We start from the raw sequence: 14712 nt of genomic DNA on the forward strand, positions 1-14712 counted from the left end.
TCATAATCTACCCTTCCGAAAGTGCTTCTGCTACAGACACCGACAGTATCGACAAATATACCCTTTAATAAATCTCCCAGTGTTCAAAAGTGTAGCTGTATTTGCAGCTTTTGAACTAAGCTCCATTTATTGCCTGTAATCTGCCCAGTGTCTGATTGCATCCTGATGCTCCCAAATCACTTTAATAGAGAGTATCCTCTCTTCGGTGTCAGTACTAGGAAGGCCCTTATTATAATTCTGGCTTGTGGTTTAACTCTTAATTGGTTGATCTGCCTGGCGTCTCTAGCCCTGGAGCGGGTGGATTAGAGAGGCCACTCGGTAGCCGCTGCTGTGTGGACTTGTACAGAAGCGTCTCTCCTGGAATGATTCACTTCCAGAGAGCCCCTCTCACACCTCTGCAACGGCCCCGTAACGCAAAACAAGTGACAAGATTCCTGCAAGTCGAGATGCCCGGTGCTTAACGCCGCCGCAGGTTGTTGAGTTCACGGTCCGACGGAAACTTGATGACTATGTGAGCCTCTGTAGTTGACTAATCAACAGTTTAGTAATGCAATGATGTTAAATCGCCAAATTATCAGCAGCATGCATTGATATTTTCAGGAAAAACGCGCAGCTGACACTCATCTGACACCCTTTAAAAACAGCGAGAGGAAGAAAAGAACGAAACTACTCCATAAACCAACAGCCGTTGTTCTCATCTAGATGAAGCCATCAAACGTTTAACAAGCCGAGCTTTCCCCTTTCAGAGCTCCCATGTTTCCTTTGTAATCCTCCACTGTGAACAACTGCGGCTTCAAAGGCACATATCACTAACGAGTTTAATTTCCGTTAACTTCAAGTAATTGGTTACCCTTTTAGACAGCAGCCATTTGTTAAAGTTAAAAAAAGTTTATTTATAACAAAATAGTAGCTCACAAACAAGCGCCCGTTTATTTTGTTCAAATTGTGTTGCAACTTGTAAATTGTAAAATATTCTTCTTTCTTCAATTAAATCTAAAGTTTTGTTTTTTAAAAAAAAAAAAAAAACTAAGCTACTACAATAAAACTTATTTTTCTATTTTATGAAAAAAAAAGATGATTTTATAACAAAATGGGGAGAAAATAAAATTGATTTTTAGAAGATAGAAAGGAAAGAAGCTGGCGTGACGGAATTTCTCCGTTAGAGGAAAAATCTGTTAAACGTTGCAGGCTACAGAGACCTCCTTGCATTAACTTCAGCTGCATCAGCTCGTGGCCGAAAATACGTTTTTCTTAAATTGATATTATTCAAAAAAGTTAAATGTCATTATATTAAACTCATTAAAAGGCGTAATAATCTTGTTTCTTGCAAAAAGCAACCAACTTAGACCAGCAGTATTCAAGCTCCTCCGGTCACGCGTTACTGGAGAAGTCGAAGCAGGACTAAAATTATTTCGTTCAGTGTGTCTAAACCAGGCGCGCGCGCGCAGTTGCTGATTGACAATAAATTACACCTGCAGCAGTTTGAGTGGTACCTGCTTAAAGAAAACGACTTGGGCCTTGAACCGCAGTTCTGCTTTCTAAATGATCTTTTGTTGTTGTTGCTGTTTTCAAACTCTAATAACTATTTAAAACTGTTTCAAGTAGCTTGTTTTGTGATATTATTATTATTATTATTATTATTATTATTAATAATAATAATAATAATAATAATAACGACAATAATAATAATAATAATAATATAACTGTTTTTGAATAAATTAATTGCGTTAGTATATTTTGGTTACAAGAAAAAGTAATATAAACATTTTATAATACTAACATAAAAGCTAGTCTACAAGAACAAAAGGCAGCTAGAATTAGCTGTTTTTTAAAAGTACATTTGAAAATACATCTTCACTACTATCATAAAATGTTGTAGATGTTTTGACAAAGAAAGAAAGAAGGAAAGAAAGAAAGAAAGAAAGAAAGAAAGAAAGAAAGAAAGAAAGAAAGAAAGAAAGAAAAAGTTAAGACTTTTTTCCCTTCTTAATTATCCTTTCTATAATTATACAATTTAAATAGAGCTATTAAAAAGGTACAGTACTTTAGCCCCGTGTCCAAAGAAGACTTGGAATAAAACCCGAATCACCTGTTAAGAAGCAAAGGTTAGACCCGGCTTTATGGAGGCAATTATTTCAAATAAAAATGCTTGAAACATGGAGCCGCTGCCACAGTAGCCCTGTAATTTAACTGAATTATTTGGCAACAGTGCAAGTCATTTTATAAGCTAAATACAGTATTTGTATTGATTTCTTTAAAATAATATCTTAAGTACAATACCTAATTAAGAAGAAAAACACGACTCAGAATGAAATGAATAAGCTTATAAATATTAGAAGGAAAAAGAAAACCTTCAGGAGCGTGTATGGGTTTTAGAGGGCGGGTGGTGAGTTTGGGAGGCGGCCTTGTGTATGTAAAGAGAGGGAGAGAGAGAGAGAGAGAAAGAGAGCGTGTAAGTGTGTATACAGCAGTACTACAGATGATTACATGGTTTATATAGCAGTGGGTGTGAGCGCAGTCAGCTCATTGGCACTGTGGCGCTCTGCGCAGCGGCTACAGACACTCCAGGGAAAGCGAAACTACATTTTGAAATATAAACAATGACTTATTTAAACGCATGAGCCCCATCAGTCGCTTCTCCAGACGATTAAACTCGCATCAGCGTAGCCATCATTACAACAGACAGACGCGTTGAGCAGCAAAGACGGCGCACGGCGCACAGGGACAGATCATGCACTGTCAAGCCGAGCTGAGGCTCTCCTCCCCCGGGCAGCTGAAGGCGGCCAGGCGGCGCTACAAGACTTTCATGATTGACGAGATCCTCTCCAAGGAAACGTGTGATTATTTTGAGAAACTTTCTCTCTATTCGGTCTGTCCTTCTCTCATTGTTAGACCAAAGCCACTCCATTCATGTTCGGGTAAGAGTTTTTTTTTTTTTAAGGACAAAAAACAATTATTGATTAGATGTAAGTCATTTTCAGCATCAAAATTAGTACATAGCCAGAAATGTGAATTATTTTGATTTGAGAACAAGATGAATTATGGTATTTACAAAAAGTTTGAAAGATCCGTGACATGTGTTGCATTTCTGGAACTTTTATCGGTCATAAACAAATAATTATGTTGTGCCATAAAGTGGTAATTACTTTAGCCAAGTCATTTAAAACGTGTCTCATAATTCCTGTGCGTAATTTACAAATATTTGAAAACTAAATTATTGGCACGATACCACGCATTTTGTTTAGTTGTGTTATTGAATAATAAAAATGTTCTAATTGTAGCCTAATTATTTTCAGGGACTTCATTCACTCCTAAAACTCCTTCCTTACTCAGTGTTGCAAATCGAAGACATGCGAGAGAGTCAGTCAACGTCAGCGATGCTTGGGGGGTTTTGTTGGGCGCAAATGATATATGACTGAGCTGATAAGTGGAGCAGTTAAAAGTCGGCTAAGTTGCAGTAGGGCAGATGAGACAGATAAAGGGGAATCTGGCTCTTAAAAGCCCGTGGTTACAACACTGTAACCTTTGATCTGTTTAATCTCATTTGCTTTGATTAATATGATGAGTATTCCGCTTAGCCAGAGGCCTTCCTGCAGCAGAATGAGTTCTACAGCTGCTTATCGTTTACGGATGGAAGGATGGAAGGCTATTCTGTCATTCTCAGTTGTGTAGCCTACGTGACACCACAGCAAAGATGTTTGCAGGAAACGTGCGTCTCAAAGTATGCGTAAAAGCACCTGACCGCCTTCAGTTAGGCTGGAAAATAACGATTTTTTCCAACTGTTACTCAACCTTCATACTTTCAGTCATCATATTATTTCCCCATAGATAGATAGATGGGTGGACAGATTATAGGCTACTTACCGAAAGTTGTCAGCTTGGTGCAGGATGCGCTCATACAAAAACAAAATCTCCATTGACTCTTGATAGTAAATCCAATTCAATCCAGACAACCCAAACCATTAGGATAATTACTATAAAGTCTGAAATAATGAGCCACTGCAATATGATGATGACAGCGATGGTTGGATAAAAATAGGAGAAGCTATTCTCTCATCCTTGTGATATGGATTGCTGTATGCTAGAGGGCACTATGACTGGGCTTTGGCACCCTTTTTTTCAGATGGATAGAGTAACCCGGCCTGCATATTAGAACACTGTGCCCACCACTTATTTAGCCGCGGGGGTGTGAGACACTGTATATTCCCGAACATCAATGGCTTTTAGGGCTTGATATAGAAACTGGCAAGCGGTGCCGGGCCATAGAGAGGTGACTTGGCCCCTGTTTGGCCCCTTAACAGGGAAATTTGACTTTTTCATTATACAGAGAAAGTGATGTTATAACCTTCTGCTTCCAGCGGAGGCCGCTGACAGACAGCGATGCTCCACAATGTGCCTTCCAGGAGTTGATGAGTAAAGTTTCTCATAGCTGATGACTTATGTGCCAATTAAGCACTTCACTTTTAGTCTCAGAGATTAAAATAAATAAATAGATAAATAAAATAAAATATATTTTTTTTCCAGCACTTTAGCTGATTATGAAATCAAATACAGGCCCAGATTTTGTACAGTAAAAAAACGGTTAATGCTCTGTTAGTTTCTTGTCGTTTTCTGTGGGATCAGAGACACTTTGAGTCCTGACCTGCAGCTGAACAGTGAGCTACATAATGGCAGGTTATGGTATTTCATTTGGAGGCTCATCTCTCAGCAGGACTCTGGGCAGAGCTCTTAGTGGGGTTTTCTCTTGGAGGTGAGAGAGATTAAGATCAACTGTGTTGTAATCTCAACTGACAGCATAATGACAAATATATGTTTTAAAAAAAAGAAAGTAGGCGTTTATGAAGCCTGAAGCCTGAAGCCTGATGCGAACTGGTATAGTTCTGGCTGAAGGCTTATAGCCAAAATCCAAGTGAGCAAAAGGGTTTTCATCCCATCTTAAAGTCTAATCTTCTACAGACAATAAAGTCATCCATTAGGAGTACAGTAAATTGAGAAGGTTGATAGTGCCAGCACACGCATAAGGATGCACACACACAAAGGCAAAAGGTTCACACATCTTGCATCTTAAGTTAAGGATAATGTTTGACAGTCTGTCATCTCCCTGCAGTTCCCATTCTGCTGTCAGATCGCTCTTACTCCGAAATGGATGAGCAATTAATCGGTGCTAAAAGTAGTTTATGCCACAAGGAGATTTCTCTGTGCATCATGTTTCAGATTGTCAAAACATTTAATGTAATGCTTTTAGCTCAAGTTTGTCTTCACAAAATAGCCATAACAATTACTCTCAGCATGTGTTTTGCCATTATGTTGCTGTAATGTGTCATATCCTGATGACCTAGGACAAATAAAGAAGCTGCACAGCCTGTTGCTCCAGCAGTGTTTGATTTGCTGGCACAAGTCAAGGAAAAGGGGAGAAAAAAATAATTAGACAAATAAAGATCTACTGTTGCTGTCACCAGATAGTTTACTAAGCAAATAGTAAAACGTCACATCCACATCATGGATAAACAATGAATCATGTGAAGTGTTAATGTTAAGATACAGCAGATTATTTTTCAGAAAAAAAGTTAATATCCAAGAACAATGTAATAATGTCATCAATAGAGAAAGCAGCCTGTATTAATTATGAGCTGCTTTCCTTGATTTATTATTAGTAACTTTAGGCACTTGTTACAGTTTCTGCATTCCGACTTAGATTGTAAAGGGGATCCGTGTGCGTTTGCACGGGGGTGAGTTGCGTTCCTTCAGCTACTCAAGCAGTTTATTTGTAGACTATTGACAGCATGCTGGCACTTGTCAACAACATGTCAGGGAGCTAGCTTCACTGTCAGTGGAAAGTCACCACGAGGCTGACATTTCCCCCTTTTGGTCTTGGTCTTCTTTCTTTACTCTCTTACGCGCCCTCGGGGGAGTGGAGAGGACTGTCCAGGGACACCCTGGAGCTCTTTGCTGACAGGAGATTTCCTGAGAGTTGTGAGGACAAACTGAAGCATGTTCTTCACTCAGAAAGACATGAGTAGCGCAGGCCCTTATGTTCCATGAATTCTAGTTCAGCAGATGTTTAAGTCTTAATGGGATCAAACACAAATCTATTATTAACATTAACATGGACAAGGTATAGACAGGAAGACTGAGAACAACAGAAATGAAAATGTGATGAAGAGAAAAGCATACAAGCAAAGTAAAGAGATCTTGTTTGGACTTGTTGCAAACCAGCAATCTAACATTGAAGGATTAGTGATGACCTCAGTGCTTTGCCATGATGTCATGACAAGCCCAAGACAGTGTCTCGTGTGTGTGTGTGTGTGTGTGTGTGTGTGAGCCCAGGCAACTGTGTGCATACTTACATGCGTGGTTATGTTTTCTCATGCTTGATATGCATCTAATAAAGCATTTACTTGGAATATTTTGACAGTGTATATGTGTAAGCCTCTGTGCTCATGAGATTTGAAAAATGAAGGATTTGAAAAATGGTTTCACCTCCATTGAATGTATTCACGTTCTTACCCACTAGTCTTGATGTAAGAAAAAAAATCTCTTAAAAACTGCTCGAAGTGATAGAGAGCAACAAAGTAATAAAAATTTGTGTAGTATATGAGAAGAAAAGTCACTTTATATTTTCTGTTATTACCAAATAAGCTTACATGGGTTGTTTTGTTGCCTTGTGAGGAGATCAAGTACTCCACTGCTGCATTTATCCACCTGGTCTACTCTTATAATTCCCATTGTGTCTCCCATCCTGCTCCTTATCAGCCCCTGCATTAGCTTCAGTGCTGTTTGCTTGTAAATACGGGAAGCTGGCTTTCTTTGTGAAGCTGTGAGGATTTTCCCTGCACGTTTCATTCACTTTGGTTGACCCATCACGTCCTTTCTTCCACCCTTCAGGCCTCCATCCCCTCCACCCTCGGCTCCAGACAAGCACAGCTTTTTATTGATTCTGGCATCTGCAGCTCTTTTGCAGCTCATGTTAAGAGTTAAAATGCACTTGTGTGCTTGTATGGAGTGCTGCACAAGAGCAGGAGAGAATGGAAAAGATGGAATAATGTGTATAAGTTGATTTTATTCTATTTCACCTTAAGATTTTATTGCATCTCATTTTGCAGGATACTGACCTGTCAGCCCATGCTGTAGTGGTTTTGTGTTGGAGTCAGTTCAGTTTACAACCTCTGAAAAATAATCATTCATTTAAGGTCAGAGGATCAGTGTAAAACACTGCCTGCGTCATGGGGATCATGGCCCTCTACACTGAGGAGGTCAAAGCCAAAACACTTTTCACAGCAAACACCGCCCAATTAAAAATGAACCTGTCTGAGCAATTATAGGCAGTCGATAATGGTACAGCCAAGGTGACTGAGGAGTTCATGAGAGCTCACTAAAAAGTTAGTCACTCAAAAGGAGATATCTCCATTTTAATCACTTTGCTTTAATACATTTCCCACCATCTTTTCTCCTCCAGGCTCCTCTTCACTGCGTGCCTACCCACTCCTCTCAGTGATCACACGGCAGCCACCCAACCTACCGCCCCACCTGCAGCAACCGTCCTCCCCGGGCGCAATCCACTCCCACCTGCCCCTGATCTCCCCTCAGCTGCCACGGGGCTCCGAGCCCTCACCCAGCCAGACACCCCTCAGCATCAGCAGCGAGTCGGAGACCGAGCGCAGCACACCCCGCCTGAAGAAGCCCCGCCGCAGCCGCACCATCTTCACCGAGCTGCAGCTGATGGGCCTGGAGAAGAAGTTCCAGAAGCAGAAGTACTTGTCCACACCTGATAGGTCAGTATAGATTAGACACATATAAACTACAAAGGTTCAGGGATATAAGATCGTATGCTGCTCCACAGAATAAAAAGGCTACACCAGATGATGAAAGTATTAATGCAGCACATAACATAAACTGTAAAAGCTGAATAAGCTTCGTTAGCTTAATCAAACAAAAACAAAACAAAACAAAAAAAAGGATAAAAACTGAAACTGATATGCAAAAGGTTATACAGAGTTATTAAATAAACCTGATGTACCAGCTACCAGATTCATATAAATGTCACTTATCAGTAAGAATTTGACAAGTTGCGCACTGTAACTGCCAACAAGCACATTTTCAAAAGTTCAGGACATGCACGCACACTCAAGGACGTTCACAAAGCCACAGATGCAATTATCCAGAAGTAGTTAACCTAGCATCATAATTTTTGATTTATCCTGTGGGGAATGTCTCATGTAATGTGAATTTGTTGGAGCCAGGGCATTACCTCAGCATGCTAGTTGAGACAGGACTAACGTTTTTAACCCTGAGCTCTCCAACAGCAAAAAGCCCAGACAAAGAAACACTGCCTTATTCAGGGAAACGGGGACAGTGGCCAACACAAGCAAACACAAATGTATTACACTGATTTACTGCCAGTCATTTCCCTTATGTGCAGGTGTATATAAAGTACATTTACCTTGCTAAAATAAGATGAAGTAATCTGTATGCTAATATCTGTCTTAAGTTCCATACTGTGGGTCATTTTTGGGAACTGACATGAGGTTAGAGCATATTTTCCAGTTTTATTGTGAACCTCACTTTTATATTTTTCCTCCAGGCAGTTTTTCCATTATAACCCAGAAAGGTATTGAACCATAAATGTTGTGAAACGCTGTCCTTCACCTGCACAGCAGCAGTTCCAAAATGCAAGTGAACTTTTGCATCAAGCAAAGATTGCAGCTTTGTGCACAAGGCAGTAAATCAATCATCTTCAGTAACATAAATAAGCTGCTTTATGCAAAATATGTTGATGTGAGTATACATGCAAATCGCTGCTCTGTTAGACATAGCACCTTTATACAAAGTAAAAACATATTTGCCATTTTTGGAATTAACCAGTTTAGTTTATTATGCAATTAAAATCCCATTTGTTGGTTAAACGCCTACATTGCATAATTAAATATATCATATCTTGCTTTGCCTGGAGATGCTGGAAAGGGGCCATGCCTCATCTTACTGAAAAAGCCCTGAGGCAGAGTACAAACCAGTGATCAAAACCAACCACCCGTAAGAATAGCTATGCCAAAATACTGCATCCTGTCAAAATATCCGATTCTGACAGCGTGTTGAAAATTAATTAAATACCCAGCAGGAGGAAAAACATCAACAGAGAAAATCCCCTTTTAAAACACCACATCAAAGGTGTGGCATGTTCCTTACTTTGGTTTGTTTTGATCCAAAGATAACTTCTCTATTCCTTTTCGTGGCTCGAAGTGTCTGCGGTCCTAAACTATGTCTACTTGTGGGGGCGAGAAAAATCCATACTAGAAATATTCCTCAAAAAGACATTTGATTATTTATGTAATATTGCAGTAATGGTTTTATACAGTTCCTAATTACAGTAATTAGTGCTTTAATAATCATCACAGTCATTATCCTTACCATCATCAATATTATTTAAAAGGTGTTGAGTAGCACACTAAATTTTCCCTGTGAAAAATGTGGGAATGAAATAAAATGGGAGCTTTGCAGTGGCCTGGAGGGAGTGACTCAAATACTGTTTCTACTGCTGTAGGTGTGTGTGGTTTCTCTTCATTGAGAACTAATGACTGTAAATAATTGGGGTTTTTTTCTACAATTACTTTTCCTTGCCTCCAGTTGTTGCCCTGCAGCCTCCCTGTCTGCAGGCTCGATAGTGTAGTTTGAAAGACAGCAGCTTGGTGCTTTGTTAACCACATACATGCACAAAACCCACACAAACACGCTCCCTTTCTTTTAAAACATGCATATATAAAGACCATACTTCATGTAAGGTATAAAGTTGTAGAACTGAATCTCAGGGATTGTTATTTACAGTTTTTCATTGCTCTGGTTTTTGAATTGCATTCACTGTTTTTCTCAGTCTTGGCTTCCACTTACACCATAATATAAAATCCCTCGGGGTCGGTGGACGTGAAAAAAACCCTTCATCTTACTGCTAAAGGCCTTGTGAAGAGCAAGGAAGAGGAAATCCCACTTAAGAAAAAAAAAAAACGATAGCTGTGTTTTTCCTATATACATGGATGCCTTGTTCACTTTATCTGTCGCTTCCTGAGGTTTTGCATTACACACCAACCAATAGCCCAATTAGTCATGCATCACCACATGTGGTGGATACATTCAGAATTTTCTCCAGCAGCCCCAATCATTCAGCTAAAAGTGTTGTGACTGGATTACTGACCTCAGTACAGATATTTCCAACACGTTGTCTGCGCTGCAGGTGTTCTGTGTCAGACTGTAGCTTTGATGTGAGATTCAAAGATTTAAGAAGTTAACTATGTTAGCGAGCTCTTATACTGCATTATAGTGCAGTATAAGGGAATCTTTGGCATAGCTCACAAGTCAATGCCTTATTAAACAGTTGTTGAAAATATGTCAAAATTGTACAAACCTGTTTAGGATAAAATGTTAAAGTTGGACCAAGATTGAAAGCTTCTTGAACATGTCAATCACACAGCAGCAAATCTAAATAAGGAGGCATAAATGTGTTTTTCAGCAATGGTAATTCTAGTCTTTAAAGGGGATTCCTGATCACAACCCATTCACATTTCAATAAACATGAATATGATGTAACTTTTTAAAGACAAGGGTGGTTTATATTTAAAGTTACATGAGAGTTGCAGTTGAAACTGTTCAGTTGATGCATATAAAAAATTACATGTTTGTTCTACAGATGATATTATGATTTTTGTTAAGGAAAATAAAGTTTTAAGCAGGTAAACAGCAACCTGAGTTCAGAAAGCTAAAATATCTGACTAATATGCTGCTTGTTGTCTTTGTAATTCTGCAGGTTAGACCTTGCTCAGTCTCTTGGTCTCACACAGCTTCAAGTGAAGACATGGTACCAAAACAGACGTATGAAGTGGAAGAAAATGGTAAGCCTGGCGCGTCTGGGAAGACTGGAGAACATATTGTGTGATGGTGTAGAATTAAAGTGTTGGTTCTTTCATGAGGGTCGGTAATGCTTGGTAAGGAGAGAAGATACTTTAGGTTCAGAACTGTTATTTCACTGCTAAATAGGTCTTCCATATAGTGTTGCTTTCTACCGTTGACCACAATGACTAAAACTAATGGTAGATAGCAGAATGGCAGGAAGCGAGGGTGTGCAAAGGCTAAGTGTGCTTTGACTGATGATGATTGCAGTGAGAGCAAACACTTTTGCAGAAGGGTCAACAACGCTGAGAACAAAAACGACCTGAAATCGTTAAAGATGAATGAGTGCACAAGGTGCAGCCAGCAGCAATACGTCTTCTCTTAATTACTATAATAGCAAGCATTGCCTTTGACTTCTTCTGTCATTTATTACCAGAGCAGTCCACTAAGACTGTCTGTGTGTTATTTTAGGTGCTCAAAGGAGGTCACGAGGCCCCGACTAAGCCCAAGGGAAGACCCAAGAAGAACTCCATTCCTACCACAGAGGAAATAGAGGCTGAAGAGCGAAGACTGAAGATGGAGGAGGAGGAGGAGAGGAGGAGGAGGGTGCCTGGGGAAGAAACACTGGCTCATGGAGGGGAAACGTCTGTGCTGGAAACTAAAGCTCTCAACCCTGAAACTCACAGTCCAACCGGAGCAATGGAGGGATCTGAGCAGGAGCAGCCACTCCTAATGTCAGAAACTCACGCAGCCAGCTAAGCAAGAACGAACCAACCAAAGACTAAAGCCAACCTGAAAACAAATAGTGCCTCAGGATCAGCGTACAAAGCTTGTGTGGTGTTTAGGGCCATTTGCTTTAGTAAGTTGACTGGATACACAGTGGTGGCATCCATTCTTTACCAAGTGTAGCCTTGTATTTTTTTGTGTATTGAAAAACTATCATACAAAGAGCTAACATTCATATACACTGATTGCACTGGTAATCCTACGGCCTTAAGTCCATAATGTAAGGAGTGTAAATCTGTCAAATCCAAACAGGTCAATCAAGCCTTAATCACAACATAGTGACACACATCACATCATCGGCTTATTCTGCTTTTCACTTGTAAGATCTCTCTCACACATATCAGCCCTCAGAGCTGCCAAGTATCAAACACTGCCTTATTGTAGCATTCGTGTGTCTTTGTATCCTAAATCATCTTACTGGCAAAAATGATCTAATGAAATGGCTACAGTGCCTTGTTGGTCTCAGAGGAAAGCTTTTAATGTGTTGGTAAAACAGCCATCAAATGCAGTATATTTTTTAAAGTCAAGTGCCAAATGGAGACAGATGTGTACAGTTTGGAAAAGGAGACTTCTCTGTTTAGAGTAGAGTTGAATTGTACAGCTTTAAGCTGCATACATGTTCATTTGCTCAATAAAGTTTGAGTTTTTACTTCTACAAAGCTGAAAATGAATATTTCTGCCAAGATATACACTGTATCATACTGTAGAAATATGTATAAAGTACAAAATATATGATTGTTTCAATATAATGTATATGTACACAGGATTTTTACCTGCTGTTTTAAATTGGATTAAAATAGTTTATATGTATAATGTTTCAGCTGTACCTGATCTTTTCTCTTTTTTTTTTTCCACGGGAATCAGGATGATTTTCAGCCATGAGGGCACTAAGACTCTTAAGCTGTTGTGATTCATTGAGGGAATAAATCACAGCTTGTGTCAGAGATACACGGCAAATGTTGAACATTTAAAATCTCAGAGACGTTTTCAGCCTGCAGGCTTTGCATGAGTACTCCAATTGGTATGTTAGACCTGCATTAACATAACACTGAGTTGAACTGCCTGTCAGCAACTTATCCACATACTTAAAACTTGCTCTCCTCACAAAGATTTGTCACTGTATGAATAACAGATTCATTTTTATTTCTCACTGTTTCATATGGAAAGTGCAGTATTTTTCTGATGTAAATTATGCTTGTTTGGTATAAGCTTGTTTGCTGTTCTTTTTTTAGGTTTGTATAAAATTATTTTTGCAGGTGTGTGCTTATGTATTTAAATGCTATTAATAAAAAAGAAAAAAAAAAAAAGCTAAATTCTCCTTAGTATTATTTATGGTGCAGTGGCTTTGTGGTCAAATGCATTACATTCTGAAGCACTTTTTGGAAGCATGTTGGACTTTATAAATGCAACCATAAACTAGCTCTGCTTGTTTGTTTGGCAGTGTTTCTGAAAAGAAAACGACTCAGCAACAAATTAAAATCACGTACAGAATCCTTTGAAATGACTTTTCAAATTACTGTCACGTTAGACTGAGGGAGTGTAAATCCAGCAGGTTGAAGTTCAGGCAGATCCATTACTAATGGAGTTTTTTAGAATGTATTAACCATAGTCCAAGTTCGCCATGAATCATACTCGAGAGAACAAAACATTTAAGCACTCCATGGTGTAGCATTCATCATTTTTATCTGTACAAAGAACAAGTTGGCCTATAAAGCACCTAAGGGCTCATCTGTTTCCTTGAGTATGCAAATAGTAGGCTAGAGTGTATTTTTAGTGGCTGATACTGGGCACGGATGATTTCTACAGCAAACGGTGCCGGTTAGAACTGAGTAATGCATACTGTGCCTTGCATAAACACTCTAAGTATGCTTCATATATACTCAAAAGCAAAAGCCACCAAACCACTTGGAAACATTCATTTCCTCTTCAGTCTGCAAATAAATCTAATATATTTTATCCATTCAATAAAATAAAACAATTAACACAAGTAAAAATAGGGAAATAAAATGTTTTTCTGCAGTTTAAAAGGTAAAGCACACTGAGCAGAACAACTTTTGTTTTATCTGAATTCTCTTGCTTATGTATATTTGTCTGTGCTTTCTTTTTCCATTTTCAGTTACATTAAGAGCATATTTCTAATCTTATGAGATAATTCAGTATGTGCATGTAACAGAGTAAATGATATCCAATGCTGCAATGCTGTAGACTGTGTAGGAAGACACGCAAAAAATTCTGCAACTTTTTACTTTCTCTGTGAGATATCATCATACATCATACATACAACATGAGCATCTTTAACCCTTTACCTGTCTCCTCTACCTCCAAACCATGAGGAATTATATGCATAGACACAATGAAATGTCTCCAACCTCATCATGTAATTGTGTTCATCACTCAAACTTTAGCAGAATGAACATACATGTTCATTCAGAATAAGTGCTAAGCTAGAATTAGCCTTTAACACCAAAAACATTCAGTACATTTACATAGTTTTTTCTTTAATTGCAGGGAGTCAGAGCAAACACTTTCCAATTAAATACGCACATAAAAAACATAGGCCCAAGCCGGCAGGCAGAGAGGCAGGTCTAGATGGAGCTACGCATGTCCCCACAAGCTCTGTTGCACCTCCGGGCTAATTGTTGTGTGGCAGGGTAAGACTTCCAGAAACAGCCCTGTAGTGAGACATTGGCAGCCTAATTGGAGAACCAGTTTTTTTCTCACAGGTCCAAGTTCAGCATCAGGTCACTGGAGTGGAGTGGTGTCAACCCTAAGCAGCCCCTTTCCCTCGCCCACTGAGACATCCTCTGCACGCATTTACCTGTCAGTTTAGCGTATGCTCAGGTATTTAGAAAGGTTGGATGTGGGGCGATGAGAGGGCGTCACTTGCAGTGTTTTAGCTGTTTTACGCGATCACAGCGGATGTTATCTCTAAATGGTGAGTGCAGGAACAACAGTGTTTACATAAGTCAATAACGGTGAATGCCTTCTACAACAATGCTCCCCATTGTGTTGGACAACAGCTCCTTTGAAGTGGAGGAGCATCCTCTTTGC

General features: G+C 39.3%; 1 protein-coding gene across 1 annotated transcript; it reads left to right on the forward strand.

The window, feature by feature from the left end:
- The first annotated feature begins 2514 nt into the window (after positions 1-2514).
- On the forward strand, positions 2515-12947 carry barx2 (BARX homeobox 2). The gene is made up of 4 exons (XM_041993982.1): positions 2515-2918; positions 7457-7772; positions 10793-10877; positions 11347-12947. Exons 1-4 carry the CDS (start codon positions 2732-2734, stop codon positions 11632-11634), a joined length of 876 nt encoding a protein of 291 aa, XP_041849916.1. The 5' UTR covers positions 2515-2731; the 3' UTR covers positions 11635-12947.
- Positions 12948-14712: the final 1765 nt, after the last annotated feature.

Source organism: Melanotaenia boesemani, chromosome 9, assembly GCF_017639745.1.
Source record: "Melanotaenia boesemani isolate fMelBoe1 chromosome 9, fMelBoe1.pri, whole genome shotgun sequence".
NCBI classification, from domain to species: Eukaryota; Metazoa; Chordata; class Actinopteri; order Atheriniformes; family Melanotaeniidae; genus Melanotaenia; species Melanotaenia boesemani.

Excerpts from the sequence above, each read along its gene's own strand:
- barx2 (XM_041993982.1), top strand. The coding sequence starts at position 2,732 with ATGCACTGTCAAGCCGAGCTGAGGCTCTCCTCCCCCGGGCAGCTGAAG. Across the intron at positions 7,773-10,792 it reads TACTTGTCCACACCTGATAG|GTTAGACCTTGCTCAGTCTC; the intron begins GTCAGTATAGAT and ends GTAATTCTGCAG. Across the intron at positions 10,878-11,346 it reads GTATGAAGTGGAAGAAAATG|GTGCTCAAAGGAGGTCACGA; the intron begins GTAAGCCTGGCG and ends GTGTTATTTTAG.